At 42.2% G+C, this 13,231-nt stretch overlaps 1 protein-coding gene across 1 annotated transcript; it reads right to left on the bottom strand.

The window, feature by feature from the left end:
- Nucleotides 1–2,013: 2,013 nt before the first annotated feature.
- Nucleotides 2,014–8,639, bottom strand: LOC150006668 (uncharacterized protein C2orf78-like). The gene is made up of 4 exons (XM_090280774.1): nt 8,543–8,639; nt 4,977–5,741; nt 3,558–4,127; nt 2,014–3,368 (listed from the first exon to the last, which is right to left on the bottom strand). The coding sequence occupies exons 1-4, from the start codon at nt 8,637–8,639 to the stop codon at nt 2,014–2,016; spliced, it is 2,787 nt and encodes a 928-aa protein (XP_090136900.1).
- Between the last annotated feature and the right edge of the window lie 4,592 nt (nt 8,640–13,231).

Genomic DNA, 13,231 nt, shown 5'->3' with positions numbered 1-13,231 from the left:
AAAAGGGAGGATTTTCACTGAAAACCCTTTTGTGCTTTTCTAAATTTCTATCATGTGAATCTACTGCCTCAGAAGTCTGACTGCTTGAGTTCAAATCCCAGCTCATCCAACTGCCAGCTCTTAATCTAGGGTAAATACTTGACAAGCTCCAAGCCAATCTCCTCATCTGTGAAATGGAGTGATTAAGGTAGCCTGTTGCCGCCTGGCACAGAATGAACTCTCAATAAATGTAAAATGCTTATGGAAACAATGCAGATGCCCATCAACTGATGAGAGGATGAACAAAGTGGTAAATCCATTCAATACACTATACAGTCATAAAAAGGAATGAAGGACTGACACATGCTACAACACGAATGAACATTGACAACATGCTAGTGAGAGAAGCCAGACAAAAACATCACATATTGTATTTCTCCACATATGAAATCTCTGGAAAAGTGACTTTCATCCAGATACAAAGCACAGTAGTGGTGCCAGGGGCTGGAGGGACGAGGTAACAAGAAATAACTAACTGCCAATGATGAAGGGGGTTTCTTTTGGGGCTGGTGAAAATGTTTGGGGGTAGAGGATGGTGATGGTTGCACGAGTTTTGAATGCACTAAACATCACTGCATTTACAGTTTAAAACGATGAACTTGATAGTATGCAAATTATACCTCAATAAAAATAATTGTTGAAATACACATTACCAATTTTCAAATGATGATGAGTCCCATCTCTGCCCTTCCCCTATTCCACTCTCTTTCCTGTTCCCCATGCTCCCCCACCACCACTTCTCCCAGCAGCCCCAGGAGGCCTCCCAAGGAGCGCCTTTGAACTGATCCCTTTGTAGTAGGGCTGTTCAAGCAGCAATTAAGTGTGCACATGCGCTTGTGGCTCTGGCCCCCATGGCAATGGACGTTTCCATCAGATTTTTCTCATGGACTTTGGTTGAGGCGGTGATTAGACGAGGCAGCACATGCAGCCTGGGTCACAGAGGAGGCCCTTGATGGCCCCTCTACTTAAATGCTTAGGCTTCACCTGAAGTTTGATGTCATCTACCAGTAACATCGGGATACTGTGCTCTGAAAGTCAGGTTTCCACCCACGGGCCCTTGTAAATACTGAGGCCTTTGGAGACAAGCCTGAAATGGAGGCTTTGCTCCACCACATGCAATGTGACCTCAGCCCATGACTGAACATCAGGAGTAAAGTGGCACAGGGATGCTGGCCTCGAGTGTTGTTGGGAAAGTTGACTGAAGTAGTGTCTTAGTGGGCATGGCGCTCAGGCATTGCGTAAATGGTCGTTTACGTTACATGGCCTGTTCTGGGTATCCCTCCTACTGCAACAGTTCACCAGTTGTCCAGGCCCTAGTGACCAGCTGCCCCCAGGATAACAGTAATCCAGTGCCACTCATCTGGTAGATTCCCCTGTTTTGTACTCACCTCCTCCAACTACAATCAGATTTGGGTAAGGCAACCCAAACCGGCTGGAAATGTCTCCAGAACCTGTTTTCTAATATATATACTTCTTTGGTGATCATGAGGCATTCGGCCAGCCACCACAGGAGACTTTTTATATTTCTTCTGGCCAACCAAGAGTCATCTTCTGCCATCTTCAACTCTAATCCAATTTTCTTCTATTATCTTAATTTTAGACCTTTTTCCCTCCTCTGTTTCTTTTTATAAACTGGTAACACCTCTCCCCTATGGGAGAATCCCATGGTCATTACGACCATGGACTAAGTTCCTGCCTTTTCCTCACTTCTTACCCCTTGTCCCTGATTTGCTCATCCAACTTCCAATATTTCATTCTCAGGCAGCCTTTGATCCCAACCGTCACCACAGAAAAACCACAGTTAACAGCATCTCCAAATTCAGAAGGCTTCTTTATTTCTCATCTACTAAGTCTATTACATTTATTTATTTATTCAATTTTATTAAGTTTTAAAATATACCAGAATAGAGAAATGTATATCTATCTATGGGAAAAAGTTGGCATTCAAAGTGGCACCAACCATGCTAGCCTCTCTTACCGTGCGTAGCCATGGTATTGAGAGATTTCCATTTCTTTTTCCCTTTCAATGAAATACTGCACTTTCCCCACAGAGGTGTATTTGGCAGCATTCTCACGCTCTAGTTGAGCCTTCCTCTTCATGGCCTCCCGCTCTGGCCTCTGCTCATTTGTGATGGGATTTGATACGATGGGCCCAGAAATGCTGGGTTTCTTCCATGGCCTTGGCTGGAGGGCGAAATCCTGGAGTAGATACTGGTTTTGAGGCTTGGGTGGGAAGTGGGGCTTGGTCACAGTACTGTGAAAGGGCTCCCGTTGGAAAGAACTGCAACCTGATGTTTTGTACGGCACAGGCCTGGGAGCAGCAGACGGAGGGACACTGGGGCAGGTAGTGTTGGTCAAACCTGGTCTAGATGGGTTGGTTGAAACTGAGCAAGGTGGTCTGGCAGGACCTGTCAAAGGTGCAGCAGTGGGCCGGGATGAGTGGACTGCAGCAGGCTGCACTGAGGTAGAACCAGGCCGGGCAGGGTTAGCCACAGCAGGCCGATGTGATGCCACAGGCTGTGGCCTGCGAGGAACTGGTCGAGCTTGAGGTTTGTCCAGTTTAAAAAAAGGCAAAGATATCAACTTGACCTGGCCAGGAGGTGGCAGCTCAATCTGAGTCGGAGAAGAACACTCTTTTTCAGCACTGCCATCTGTTTTCTGGTGTTTGACTTGAGTTTTCTCAGGACCTTTGCCCTCACCCGAGGTATCCAGCCTTCGTTCGGTAGGAGGAGGTGGCTGGGGGCCTTTAGGGTTGCTTGAGTTTCCCAGGGCCCGGGATGAAAACAGTTCAGTGTTCTTATCAGGCTTCTTCCCCAGTGCGTGAAACACTTGCACTGATTCCAGCATGTGCATAGCTAGGCAGCTTCGAGGCTTTTTGAAGGTCTCTTGAGTCAGCTCAGTTTGGCTTCTCTTCTGCTGCTTCTTGGAAATGGTTGGCTTTTCTTCTGCCTTAACTTTGTTCCCTGCCTGCTTATTCTTTTCAGCTTTCTTGGAGTTGTTGTCTTTTTTTCTTTTGTTTTTACCCTGCCCGTGGCTCTTGGTTTTGCTGTTTCTGCTGGATGCAGATTTGTGAGGCTTGCTGTTAGAATGCCTGGCTGTGTTTGTGGGAGCCATGCCACTGGCTGCAACTTTGCAAATACCTACTTCTCCCAAGCACACGCAATCTGGGCTCTCAGGCTTGGCTTTGGCATTGGGAGCAACGCTGATGGGCTCGGAGGCTTTACGTTTGTTCTTCCTGGCTTTATCAGAAGCCTTAATGACACTTGAGTTCTCCTGCACCTTGTTCAACTTGTTGCCTCTGGTACCTTTGGTTTTGATCTCCACAGGACCTTTGGATTGATCAAGATCTTCCAAGGGCTCTAAGAGTGGAGGAAGTTGAATATCCTTGGGACCTATGGATTGATCAAGATCATCCAAGGGCTCTAAGAGTGGGGGAAGTTGAGTATCCTTGGGACCTATGGATTGATCAAGATCATCCAAGGGCTCTAAGAGTGGGGGAAGTTGAGTATCCTTGGGACCTATGGATTGATCAAGATCATCCAAGGGCTCTATGGGTGGGGGAAGTTGAATATCCTTCACCAGTGTAGCGATGTCTACAAAACCATCATAAGGTTCAGTCCCATATTCAAGTGTGTCTTGGTTTTTAAGACTGTTATTAAGTCTCAAGCTGTTCTTTCTGAGATCATCCTTTTCACAATCGGGCTGTTTTTCTGGGACAAGAGAGTCAGTACTGTCCAGGAACTCATAAATATTAGAGATTTTTAAAGGGAACAGAGGAAGATCTTGGTTTTCTATTGGAATCTGGTAGGCATCCAGAGGCTTCGAAAGGGGAGCTTTAATATTGTCTGAATTCTTATTTTCTCTCTGTTCCTGGCTTGGCACTGGAGGCAGTGACAGTAGATTACTAGAACTTTGGACAGGAGCTACCACTGAAATGTCCCCATTCCCAGGTGGTGGATTACTCTCAAATATCTGGGTATTTCTGCTATTACAGGACTGAGGGAGTTCTGGAGTTTGTGGCAGACAAAATGTTTGGCCTGGAGGTTGCAATCCCAGGGAAGTCTCCATCCTCAGGGAATGCTCCATCACTACAAAGGAATCAAGGAGAACTTAGTTAGTTCCTGGTAAATAAAATTCTTCCTTATCACAAATGCAGCAACCTTGCTCCTTCCAACAATGGGAAAGGTATTTCTATGAGCTCTTTTTAAGGCTCATGGACCGCACCCTGTGCTAGAGAGTTGGAGGCCACTGTTCTAGTTGTTACTGGTGGTCATTTAATGTCATTGTTCCATGGTTATCTTTGAATTTCACAGGATTGTTATGCGTCAAATAAGAAGTAAAAGTGATTTAAAAAATATTTTACAAGCCTAGCGTTTTCACATATAATCCTTTTAATTCTTTCAACTTTCCTGAGTTAATAAGAACACTTCATACCACACACTAGGAGAGGGAATGGAAATCTTCCTAATGAAATGAATAAGCACAGACAGATTTTTAGCCTATTATTTTTTCTTTAACAAAGTATTGAGAAACAGCTCTTTTAAGTCTTGGTATAAACCAAGAGAGAGAAAGTGAAATTGGCACTGTCACAGTAAGAGTTCTGAAATACCTCTACAAATAGACTAAATCAAGAAATCAGGGAAGGGAGTTCATTTCAGTGTGGTAGTACAGGGCAGTGAAGGGGTGATATCCCTTGGTATGCTCTTGTGGTTCTCCTACATAGAGCGTACATGGCCTTTAGATGTCCAACCTTCCCACCTCTATTATGTGTTCTCGTACTGACTCTGAAAATGCAGAGTTCTGACTGAGGGTAGTAGTCTCTAAAGTCACAGGACATAAATTCCACCTGTCTGTGGACTCACCACTTCCCGGCTGCAGATTGGCCCTATTTTTGAATGCTGACTTTATTCCTCTTCCTTTTTGCTCTTTGTACTCACCTTGAAAACTTGTATCTGCGATGGGTTGAGCGGGCACAGAGTAGTAGATTCCAGAGGTGGAGGCCAGTGGAATCACATTTGTGGGCTGATTGTCCTTTAGTACCATGACCATCTCTGGTTGAGGGACAGAGGCTCTGCTTTCCATGTAAGAAACAACAGAGCCATAGGATTGGAGGTAGGGACCAAGTTCTCCAGAGAGAAGAGGCCCTTGTGTGCCTGGATTATAGTAGTATACCTGACCTCCCTCCTGGTAGGGAAGTGACAGGCTATATCCCTGATTTGGAATCTGAGATGGTGCCACCTGAACAAGGCGGGCAGAAAGTGATGGATACACAGGGGCCATGTGATTAGCAACTGAAGTGGTATTATACTGGGATACCATAGACATGGAAGAAACAGCTGTGTTTTGGCCAATGACAGGCACAGTGAAGGCTCTGAGTGATGATGACTTCTTTTCAGAGCCTCCTGTGATAGCCCACTGAAAAACCCCAGGATTGGAAGCGGCTGAGGTGGAGATCTGGCTCTGGCCAATGCCTCCAGGCCACATAGTTGTGCTAGCATGTTGGTAGAGGCAGGCACTACCCACGCGTGCTTGGAAAGAGGTGCCAGAGGCTGATGGCAGTAGCCATTGTGAACTGACAGCTGGAGTAGAGTTACTGGAGAAGTTGCAGACCCTTCCTGTTAGGGAGGCTGCATTGCTCACTGCAGGAAGAGAGGGCTGTGTAGAATCTGAATTTCCAAGGAAATGTGGATTTTGGAAATTTTCTGTGGGGAACAAGAGGGTGCTGAAAAAAGTCAGTGAGACTGATGAACTCTCACTATGTTTGAAGAATATAATTAGATTGTTGCTATCAGAAAGCCTCTAATACCAGTACTCATTGAGATATCAAAAATAAAACAGTTTACGATGGTTGTACGTGCTAGAGCAGTTTACTACTCCCTGTATTAAGTGCCTTTGCTCCCAACTAAGGAAAAATGTTCAGAAGACCAACAAGTGTGGTTTGTATATTGTTCTCGAGATTAGAATCAACCTCTCCTTGCCCTGTCATCTCTTGAGCCTGCACTTGTGTTGATTTGCATGCTATTTCCTAGAATTGAAGCGCTTAGAACCAGGAGTCTTTAGAAAACCTCTGTTCTAGCATTCTCATTTTATTTGTGAGGTAAGTGAGGCTCAGAGAGGTCAGATAGAGTTGTTTAAGTTCTCCCTTTATATCAGTATTATTCTCAGGTTACATAACCTCAGCATCCTGACTGCCCTGCAGGACTGTGCTCTGAGCATTACACAGCCATAAACTGGGAACGATACAACTCTTATGTAGGCAGAGTTTTGTCCATGAGAAACCAGTACAGCTATTATCATCATAACCTTCAGCGTCTCATTTTGCCTGCACAGTTCACATGTTATTCTTAGAAATCACATATAACTCAGTCTGGCTGGTAAAAATGAAGGGTCATTCTTACATTCTTGAAGCCTGACTTCTGATCCTTTCTCAAAATGACTATTTGAGAGTGTGTTTCTCAAGAAGTATTTTTTGAAAGAAAGACATTATTTAAACTCTCTGAGCTTTAGGCTACTCATCCATAAAGTGCTTATGACAACAACAGCAGTAATTCATATATGACAAGTGATATATTACAAATGAAATGAAAATCATATTTCAGAACTAAATATATATATATATGTACATATATATAAATAAATACATATATATGTGTATATGTATATAAAATTTAGGGCATGCAGCAAGGATCAAAGCATAATAAATTTGGTAGTACGTGAAGTTCTGTTTTATACATGCAATAGTGTAAAACTGAATGTTGCCTATTTTATTTCAGTGAGTACTATAAGCAAAGTGTAGCCCAGAATGAAAGGTGATTTTGAAGGAATTCCCAGCTGGTACACACAGACAGAGAATACATATCAGTAAAAATTGCCTAACAAGTAGCAAGATGCAATAAATGTGTATGTACAGGTAGCCCCAATATAGACAAATATTTTAGTAAAGCCAGCTATAAAGCAGAGAGTAAAGTAAGTGTAAAGGAATTCCATTATTGTGCTCATTCACATTCATTTGAATATTACCCAGCAAGTACAGATATATAACAGCTATATAACAGTGAGTCCAGTAGAAATATATATTCCAATTAATAAAACACAAAAGGACACTTAAAAGTATCATGTAGTTTTTATATTTATCTTAAAACCTGGATTATAATGGCCTTCAACATCCAGGAATGTGTTATACCCAAAGCCTTAAAAACCTTCATCATAGATTTAATTTTCAAAAATTTTAAGTAAGAATACCCAAGAAACTCCACAAAATTGTTTCTTGATAAATGTGAAATTAGAGTATGGGGTGTGACTTTTCTCTTTTTCTTAGGTAGCTAAGATCTAAAAAGAGATGATGGCTGTTTATCAGTGTGCTGTCTGTGTTAGGGAGAAACTAACTGTAAAGATGAAAACCCACTTTGTCTCAGAACATAGTCATCACACAAAAGAATTAGTCTTTCTGGTTCAAATAAGGATATAGCATTTAAAAATATTTATTTTTGATAGACTAAACATCTACAAAGTTTAAAAATCAGAATGAAGTGAAACACTGAAAGTGCTGTTTCCTCCAGCCCCCCAGATAACCAATTTTATAGTTTCACATTTATAGAAAACCTCTGCTCTAAAATATAGCTTTTAAATATTCATATTCAGTTGTCAATTGCCATCTGTGTTCAGAGAGGTGGTTTTAAACACAAACACATGACTTCTGGACAACTTTCTTTGCCTAGTGATACTCTATTCTGGTCTTACTTTTCTTTCTACTCTACTAATGGAAGCATTTGCTAAAAGTCACCTTTATTTTGCCCTACTCTGAGCAGATTTTACCCTGTGCTATTGCTGCTTTAATTTAAAATATTTGGATTCCTTCAACATTCCATTCCTAACTACCACTTTTGCTCTTGAGGGCTCCTCCATGCTGTCTTCTTTCATTCCTATGGTTTTCCCTCCTTCGTTCTTATACTTTCCCCTCCCTCTCGGTTCCTCCTGTTGGCCTATGCTGATAAAAATAATACCTACCTTTCAATATTTTTTCACTTAGTTTGGATAGAAAACTCGAAAAACTGGTATAAATTACTTTTTAAACAGCACTAAATTTAAAACTCTGAGGTAGAAATGTCAGTGGTGGGAGACCATTACACATGGTTTTATATATATATAGTTTTCTCTGTCACCTAGGTTTTCTATCTGTTTCTGTTGTAATGGTCTCGGGAAGTCTTGATTTCACTTTTATATGGGTGTCCTTTAAGGCTCATTATTAGAAAAGAAAGGGATTAGAAATAACAACCAAACTAATGTTTTAATGTAATAGATGAGGAAAAAGCAGATTATGTGAGAGATTGAATTACATGTCCAAAGTGACATAGCTAGGGAATGTCAAAATCAAAACTAAAATTAAGTCTCCAGATTTTCAGATCACACTTTCTCCCCTTATAATATAGTATTTTGGCTCTAGTGCTAAATGTAGGGCCCAAAAATATCTAAGGAATAACTTTAGAAAAGATTCTCTCATTACCTGACATGGTCAGAGGAGAAGAGGAACTATCAACTGTAGATGCAAAGGACGAGGAGACAATATGAGAAGGCTGAGTGGCTGGAGCCAAAGAGCACATGTGCCCAGTGCGAAAGTCACTGGTCACACTGGTCACTGGCCACTGGTTACTGGTCATTGGTCAGTTGTGATGATACGAATTTATTTACAGACAGCTCCATGGAAACCCCAAGATTCTACCAGGTTGTGGTAGGTTTGGTGGGAGAATGATGTCACAAAAACACGCAGTTTAAAGTCACCAGGGAGCCAATAGGGAGCTCAAATTCCCAACAAGATGACAGGATTGGATGGAGGGAGCTAAGTCAACAACTAAATGGCTGAGTTTTGGGGACCATTGTCATAGTTTACAAGGCAGATGTGATAATCTCACTTTCCTCGGGCTCTTATGTTAAAAAAAGAATCATCTCAATGTTTCTATAGATGCTCATTAATATAATTAAATATTAGTTAATTCTCTATATTATGTTGTATAATAGGATATTGTTAATATCCTTAGGTAGAAGGGAAAGGGACATCCAGGTTGTATAATTACAATGTTCCCAATGAAATTATATCAGGCCATCTCATTAGGGAATATACTGCAGCTTTGGAGGAGCAGAGAAAGGGATTAAGGAGCTCTTTGTGTGACTAGGTTAAAGAATAAAATGGAGTTTGTTGAGTGCATGTTGTGGTGAATGATGTGGTCTAAGGCTCCCCACTTATAGTTCCTTCTCCTTGAATCCTACCTTCCTTGGGCTGGGCTGGGCTGGGCTGCACTAAGGTGGGCCTGTTTGTACTTGCATCTCTCTTCTGCTCTCCTTTTCTTTTTCTTCTTCATTGTCCGTGTTGTTTCTGAGAACAGATTTGATGTTGAATTCTTACTCTCATGGATGTTACTTCCTGTCAACTTTGAGCAGCCGGGACTTCTCTTCAGTGTCTTTGGCTTCCCCAAATGGACTCTGCCCTTTAGAAGCAAATACCAAAGAGCGAGAGGGGTCAGCTCATTGCAAACCTTTCCACTCCCAGCCTTTGGTTGCGGTTCTCTTGACCAGAATTTGCCTCCTCTGCTTCTTTGGCCCATGAAGGAATGCTGCCATCCTGTTCTTTTACATGGAAGAGGCATTCACAATATTCTCCATTTCCTTCTCACATAAAGTGTATCCGGTGTGGCAGTTACTGTAGTCTCCTCCCCCTTGCAAACAGCCGCTGTGGAATTTTGGGCCTCTAGGATTCTCTGTCTGCCACGCTTGGGTGCAAGACCAGGCAGAAATGAAGAGGATAATAGTTAGAGAAAGTCAAGGACATTCATGGAGAAGAGGGAAGAGGGAAGGTGAAAGTGTACAGGAAGAAGGAGTCTGATGTGGACTTTTTCAGTTTCTGTGAGAAATAGGTTGACACATTTTGGCCTCATTTTTTATTAACAGAATATATGTGCTAAGTAATGCAGAAACCCCCAGGAATTCTGTTCAGAAGAGAGAAGAATCTTCCATGTATTTCCTACTTTGTTTTATGTATTATTACCTCACTTATATCATTCACTGGTATGTTTGAAGATCATGCTGTGTACCAGCGCTCTGCTTTTGTCCAGATGTTCTTTTCCTTGTCAAAATTTTAAAGATTCTATCATTGTAAGACATATCACATGTTTTTGACCTGATGACTTTTTTTAGAAGCATCATGAACCACCTTGACCTGATGGATTTTGTGGAGAAACTTAAAAAGAGGTCTGTGAGCAAGGCACTGTGGTGAGTTACACTGTGCACCAAGCAAAGGGAGAGATGTGTGCAGTCAGCCCGACTTGGCCTGGGTTGCCTCTGCTTTTCTTCCCCTGCTTAGTGCTGCTCACACTCACCACTCTTGTGACTGTGAGTGAGGGCTGAGTTGCTAATGACCTAACAGGGTGGGGCCAAAGTAGGTATACAGTTTTTCATATGGAAAGTAATACAAAAATTAATAAATAATGCTACTGGAATAAACTGTTTTACCTACTCACACCGTAGATCCTCTTTGGCCCCACCCGTATATGGAGTAAGCTGCTACAGTTGAGAGTTGAGTAGTTGACACAGAGACAACCCCGCAAACAAAGACTAATGTATGTACTGTCTGGCTTTTTAAAGAAAATGACTTCTGGCCCTTGTTGTTGGTAGGGTCTTACAGGCTACTGTTGGAATGTTGGCTTTGATTCTGAGAAAAATAAGGATCTCTGGGAGGGTTTGAGCAGGAGGAGGACAGGATCTGACTGAAGTTTTGGTGACTGTGTTGACAAGTTTTAGAGGCAAAGGTTGGAGCAGGTAAGCCGATTAGGACTGCGGTTCCCAGTACACTGGGGTTCCCCCGGAACACCACAGCAAACTCATCAGGGTGTAGCAGTGTATTTTAAATTTCTGAAGCATTTGCAGTGATACTTGACAGCTGTTAGATACCGTGTGTGCTTCTACCCAGTGACTAGTTGACAGTTTCAGCATTAGGTCACGCTATATTCTTTTCAATGTTATCTTGTCTTTGTGAAGTTGAGTTTTTGGCAGTAGCTGGAACAAGAAGCAAGCACTATTAGAAAACTGATCTGGAATAGGAAATGAGGCTGGCAGGATCCAATTTGATTTTAAGGTATGACGTGTTGTACAGTGCCTAATAATCACATGAGTAATTGTGGTTAAGGGAAAAATAAAAATATTTTTAAAATTCGCATGTATTATTTTCCAAATATCTACTTAGCTGTTGAACGATTGTATCAGTACAATGTGTAGTTTCATTGTAGCATTTTCCCTGAAGCTGATGTAACAAATGACCACACCTGGGTGGCTTTGAAAAAAGCAGAAATGTATTGTGCACAGTTCTGAAAGTCAGAAGTCTGAAATCAGTATCACTGGGCCCAATGAAGGTGTCAGCAGGACTACACCCTCTGGAGGCTGTTGGGGGAGATCTTGTTCCTCGCCTCCCACAGCTTCTGCTGGCTGCAGGCTTGATCTGCTGGTGGCGGCAACACTCAGTCTTTGCCCCATCGTCACATCACCTTCTTCTCTTCTGTCTGCACCGAATCTCCTTCTGCCTCCCCTTTATAAGGACGCAGGGGTTGCATTTATGGCTCAGCTCACCCTGATAATCCAGGAAGACCTCTGCATTTAAAGATCCTTAATTTAATCACTCATGCAAAGACACTTTTCATAAATAAAATAGCACCTGATCTGTTTGGGTGGTCATTATCCAGCCTACTACAGGCACAAATGCTTTTTAAGTTTTTGGGAACTAACTACTTTGATAAATGGAACTGGTAAAACTTTTATTTTTTATTTTAAGCCTAGAGGTTAGAAACCAAGGGCTCTGTGAATCTAGAAACTTTGGGAAATTCTAAGATAGAAGACTCTCCTACTAATCCAGGCAAGAAATGACGGAGACTTGGACTAGAGTGGGTGTGGAGGAAAGTGCTCAATTGTGAACTGTTGGTGATACAATTTGAGACTAAGGCAGATGAAATTTTCTGATGTTCTGGTGGGTGGTTGGAATGAGCAACTGGGAAATTGCTTTACCATGAAGTGAGATGAAGAAAACTGTGCAGGTGCAGGGACCAGGTTTTTTTTTTTCTTTTTAAGTATATTTTATTGATTATATTGTTACAGTAGTTCCAGTCTTTCCCCTCTTTGCTCCCCTCTGCCCAGTACCCCCTTCCTCCAGCAATCCCATCCCCCTTAGTTCATATTCATGGGTCGTGCATATAAGTTCTTTGGCTTCACCCTTTCCTATGTTATTCTTAACTTCCCCCTGTTTATTTTGTACCAACCGATCATGCTTCTTAATTTCTGCACCATTTCCCCATTTCCCCCCTCCCCCCTCCCAGCTTATAGCCCTCCAAATAATCCCCATACCTGTGATTCTATCCTATTCTGGTTTGCTTCGTTGGATTTTGTTTTTATATTTTAGATTCAGTTGTTGATGCTTGTGAGTTTGTTGTCATTTTAGTGTTCATAGTTTTGAACTTATTTTTCTTAAGTAAGTCCCTTTGACATTTCATATAATAATGGCTTGGTGATGATGAACTCCTTTAGCTTTACCTTGTCCGGGAAGCACTTCTTCTGCCCTTCCATTCCAAATGACAGCTTTGCTGGATAGAGGAGTCCTGTGCAGGTTGCCTTTCATCACATTAACTACCGCTTGCCAGTCCCTTCCTGCCTGCAGAGTGTCCTCTGAGAAATTAGCTGATAGTCCTATAGGCACCCCACTGTAGGCAATTCCCCGCCTCTCTCTTGCTGCCCCCAGGACCCTCTCTTTATCTTTCACCTTTGGCATCTCGATCATGATGTGTCCTGGTGTGATGCCCTCTGGGTCCAGCTCGCCTGGGACTCTCCGTGCTTCCCAGACCTGTATATCCATCTCCTTTGCAAAATTTGGGAAGTTATCCTCATTTTTTTTCAATTCTTGCTTCCTCATTCTGCACTCGTTGACTGTTTTGTTCTTCCTTATGGTCCAAATCGTTGATTTGAACCCCAGTTTCCTTCCCTTCACCGTTGGGTTTGTGTGGATTTTCCTTCGTTTCACTTAGCATAGCCTTCATTTCTTCTCTTCTGTGTTTGCCATACTCAAGCATATCTGTCATTCCTGTGAGCATCTTTATCACCAGTGTTTTGAATTCTTCATCTCTTAGGTGGTTTATCTCCTCATCTGTTAGGTTGGCTATCT

This window comes from Furipterus horrens, unplaced genomic scaffold (genome assembly GCF_987537825.1).
Source record: "Furipterus horrens unplaced genomic scaffold, mFurHor1.1.pri manual_scaffold_6, whole genome shotgun sequence".
NCBI classification, from domain to species: Eukaryota; Metazoa; Chordata; class Mammalia; order Chiroptera; family Furipteridae; genus Furipterus; species Furipterus horrens.
Note: the sequence above shows the minus strand (reverse complement) of the source record. Positions and strands in the feature narration are given on the sequence as shown.

What these genes read in the sequence shown, in the direction of transcription:
- LOC150006668 (XM_090280774.1), bottom strand. Translation starts at nt 8,639, where the DNA reads ATGTGCTCTTTGGCTCCAGCCACTCAGCCTTCTCATATTGTCTCCTCG. An exon ending in TTCTCCTCTGACCATGTCAG is followed by an intron (nt 5,742 to 8,542) that starts GTAATGAGAGAA and finishes TGTTCCCCACAG; the next exon opens with AAAATTTCCAAAATCCACAT. An exon ending in TGATCTTGATCAATCCATAG is followed by an intron (nt 3,369 to 3,557) that starts GTCCCAAGGATA and finishes ATCAATCCAAAG; the next exon opens with GTCCTGTGGAGATCAAAACC.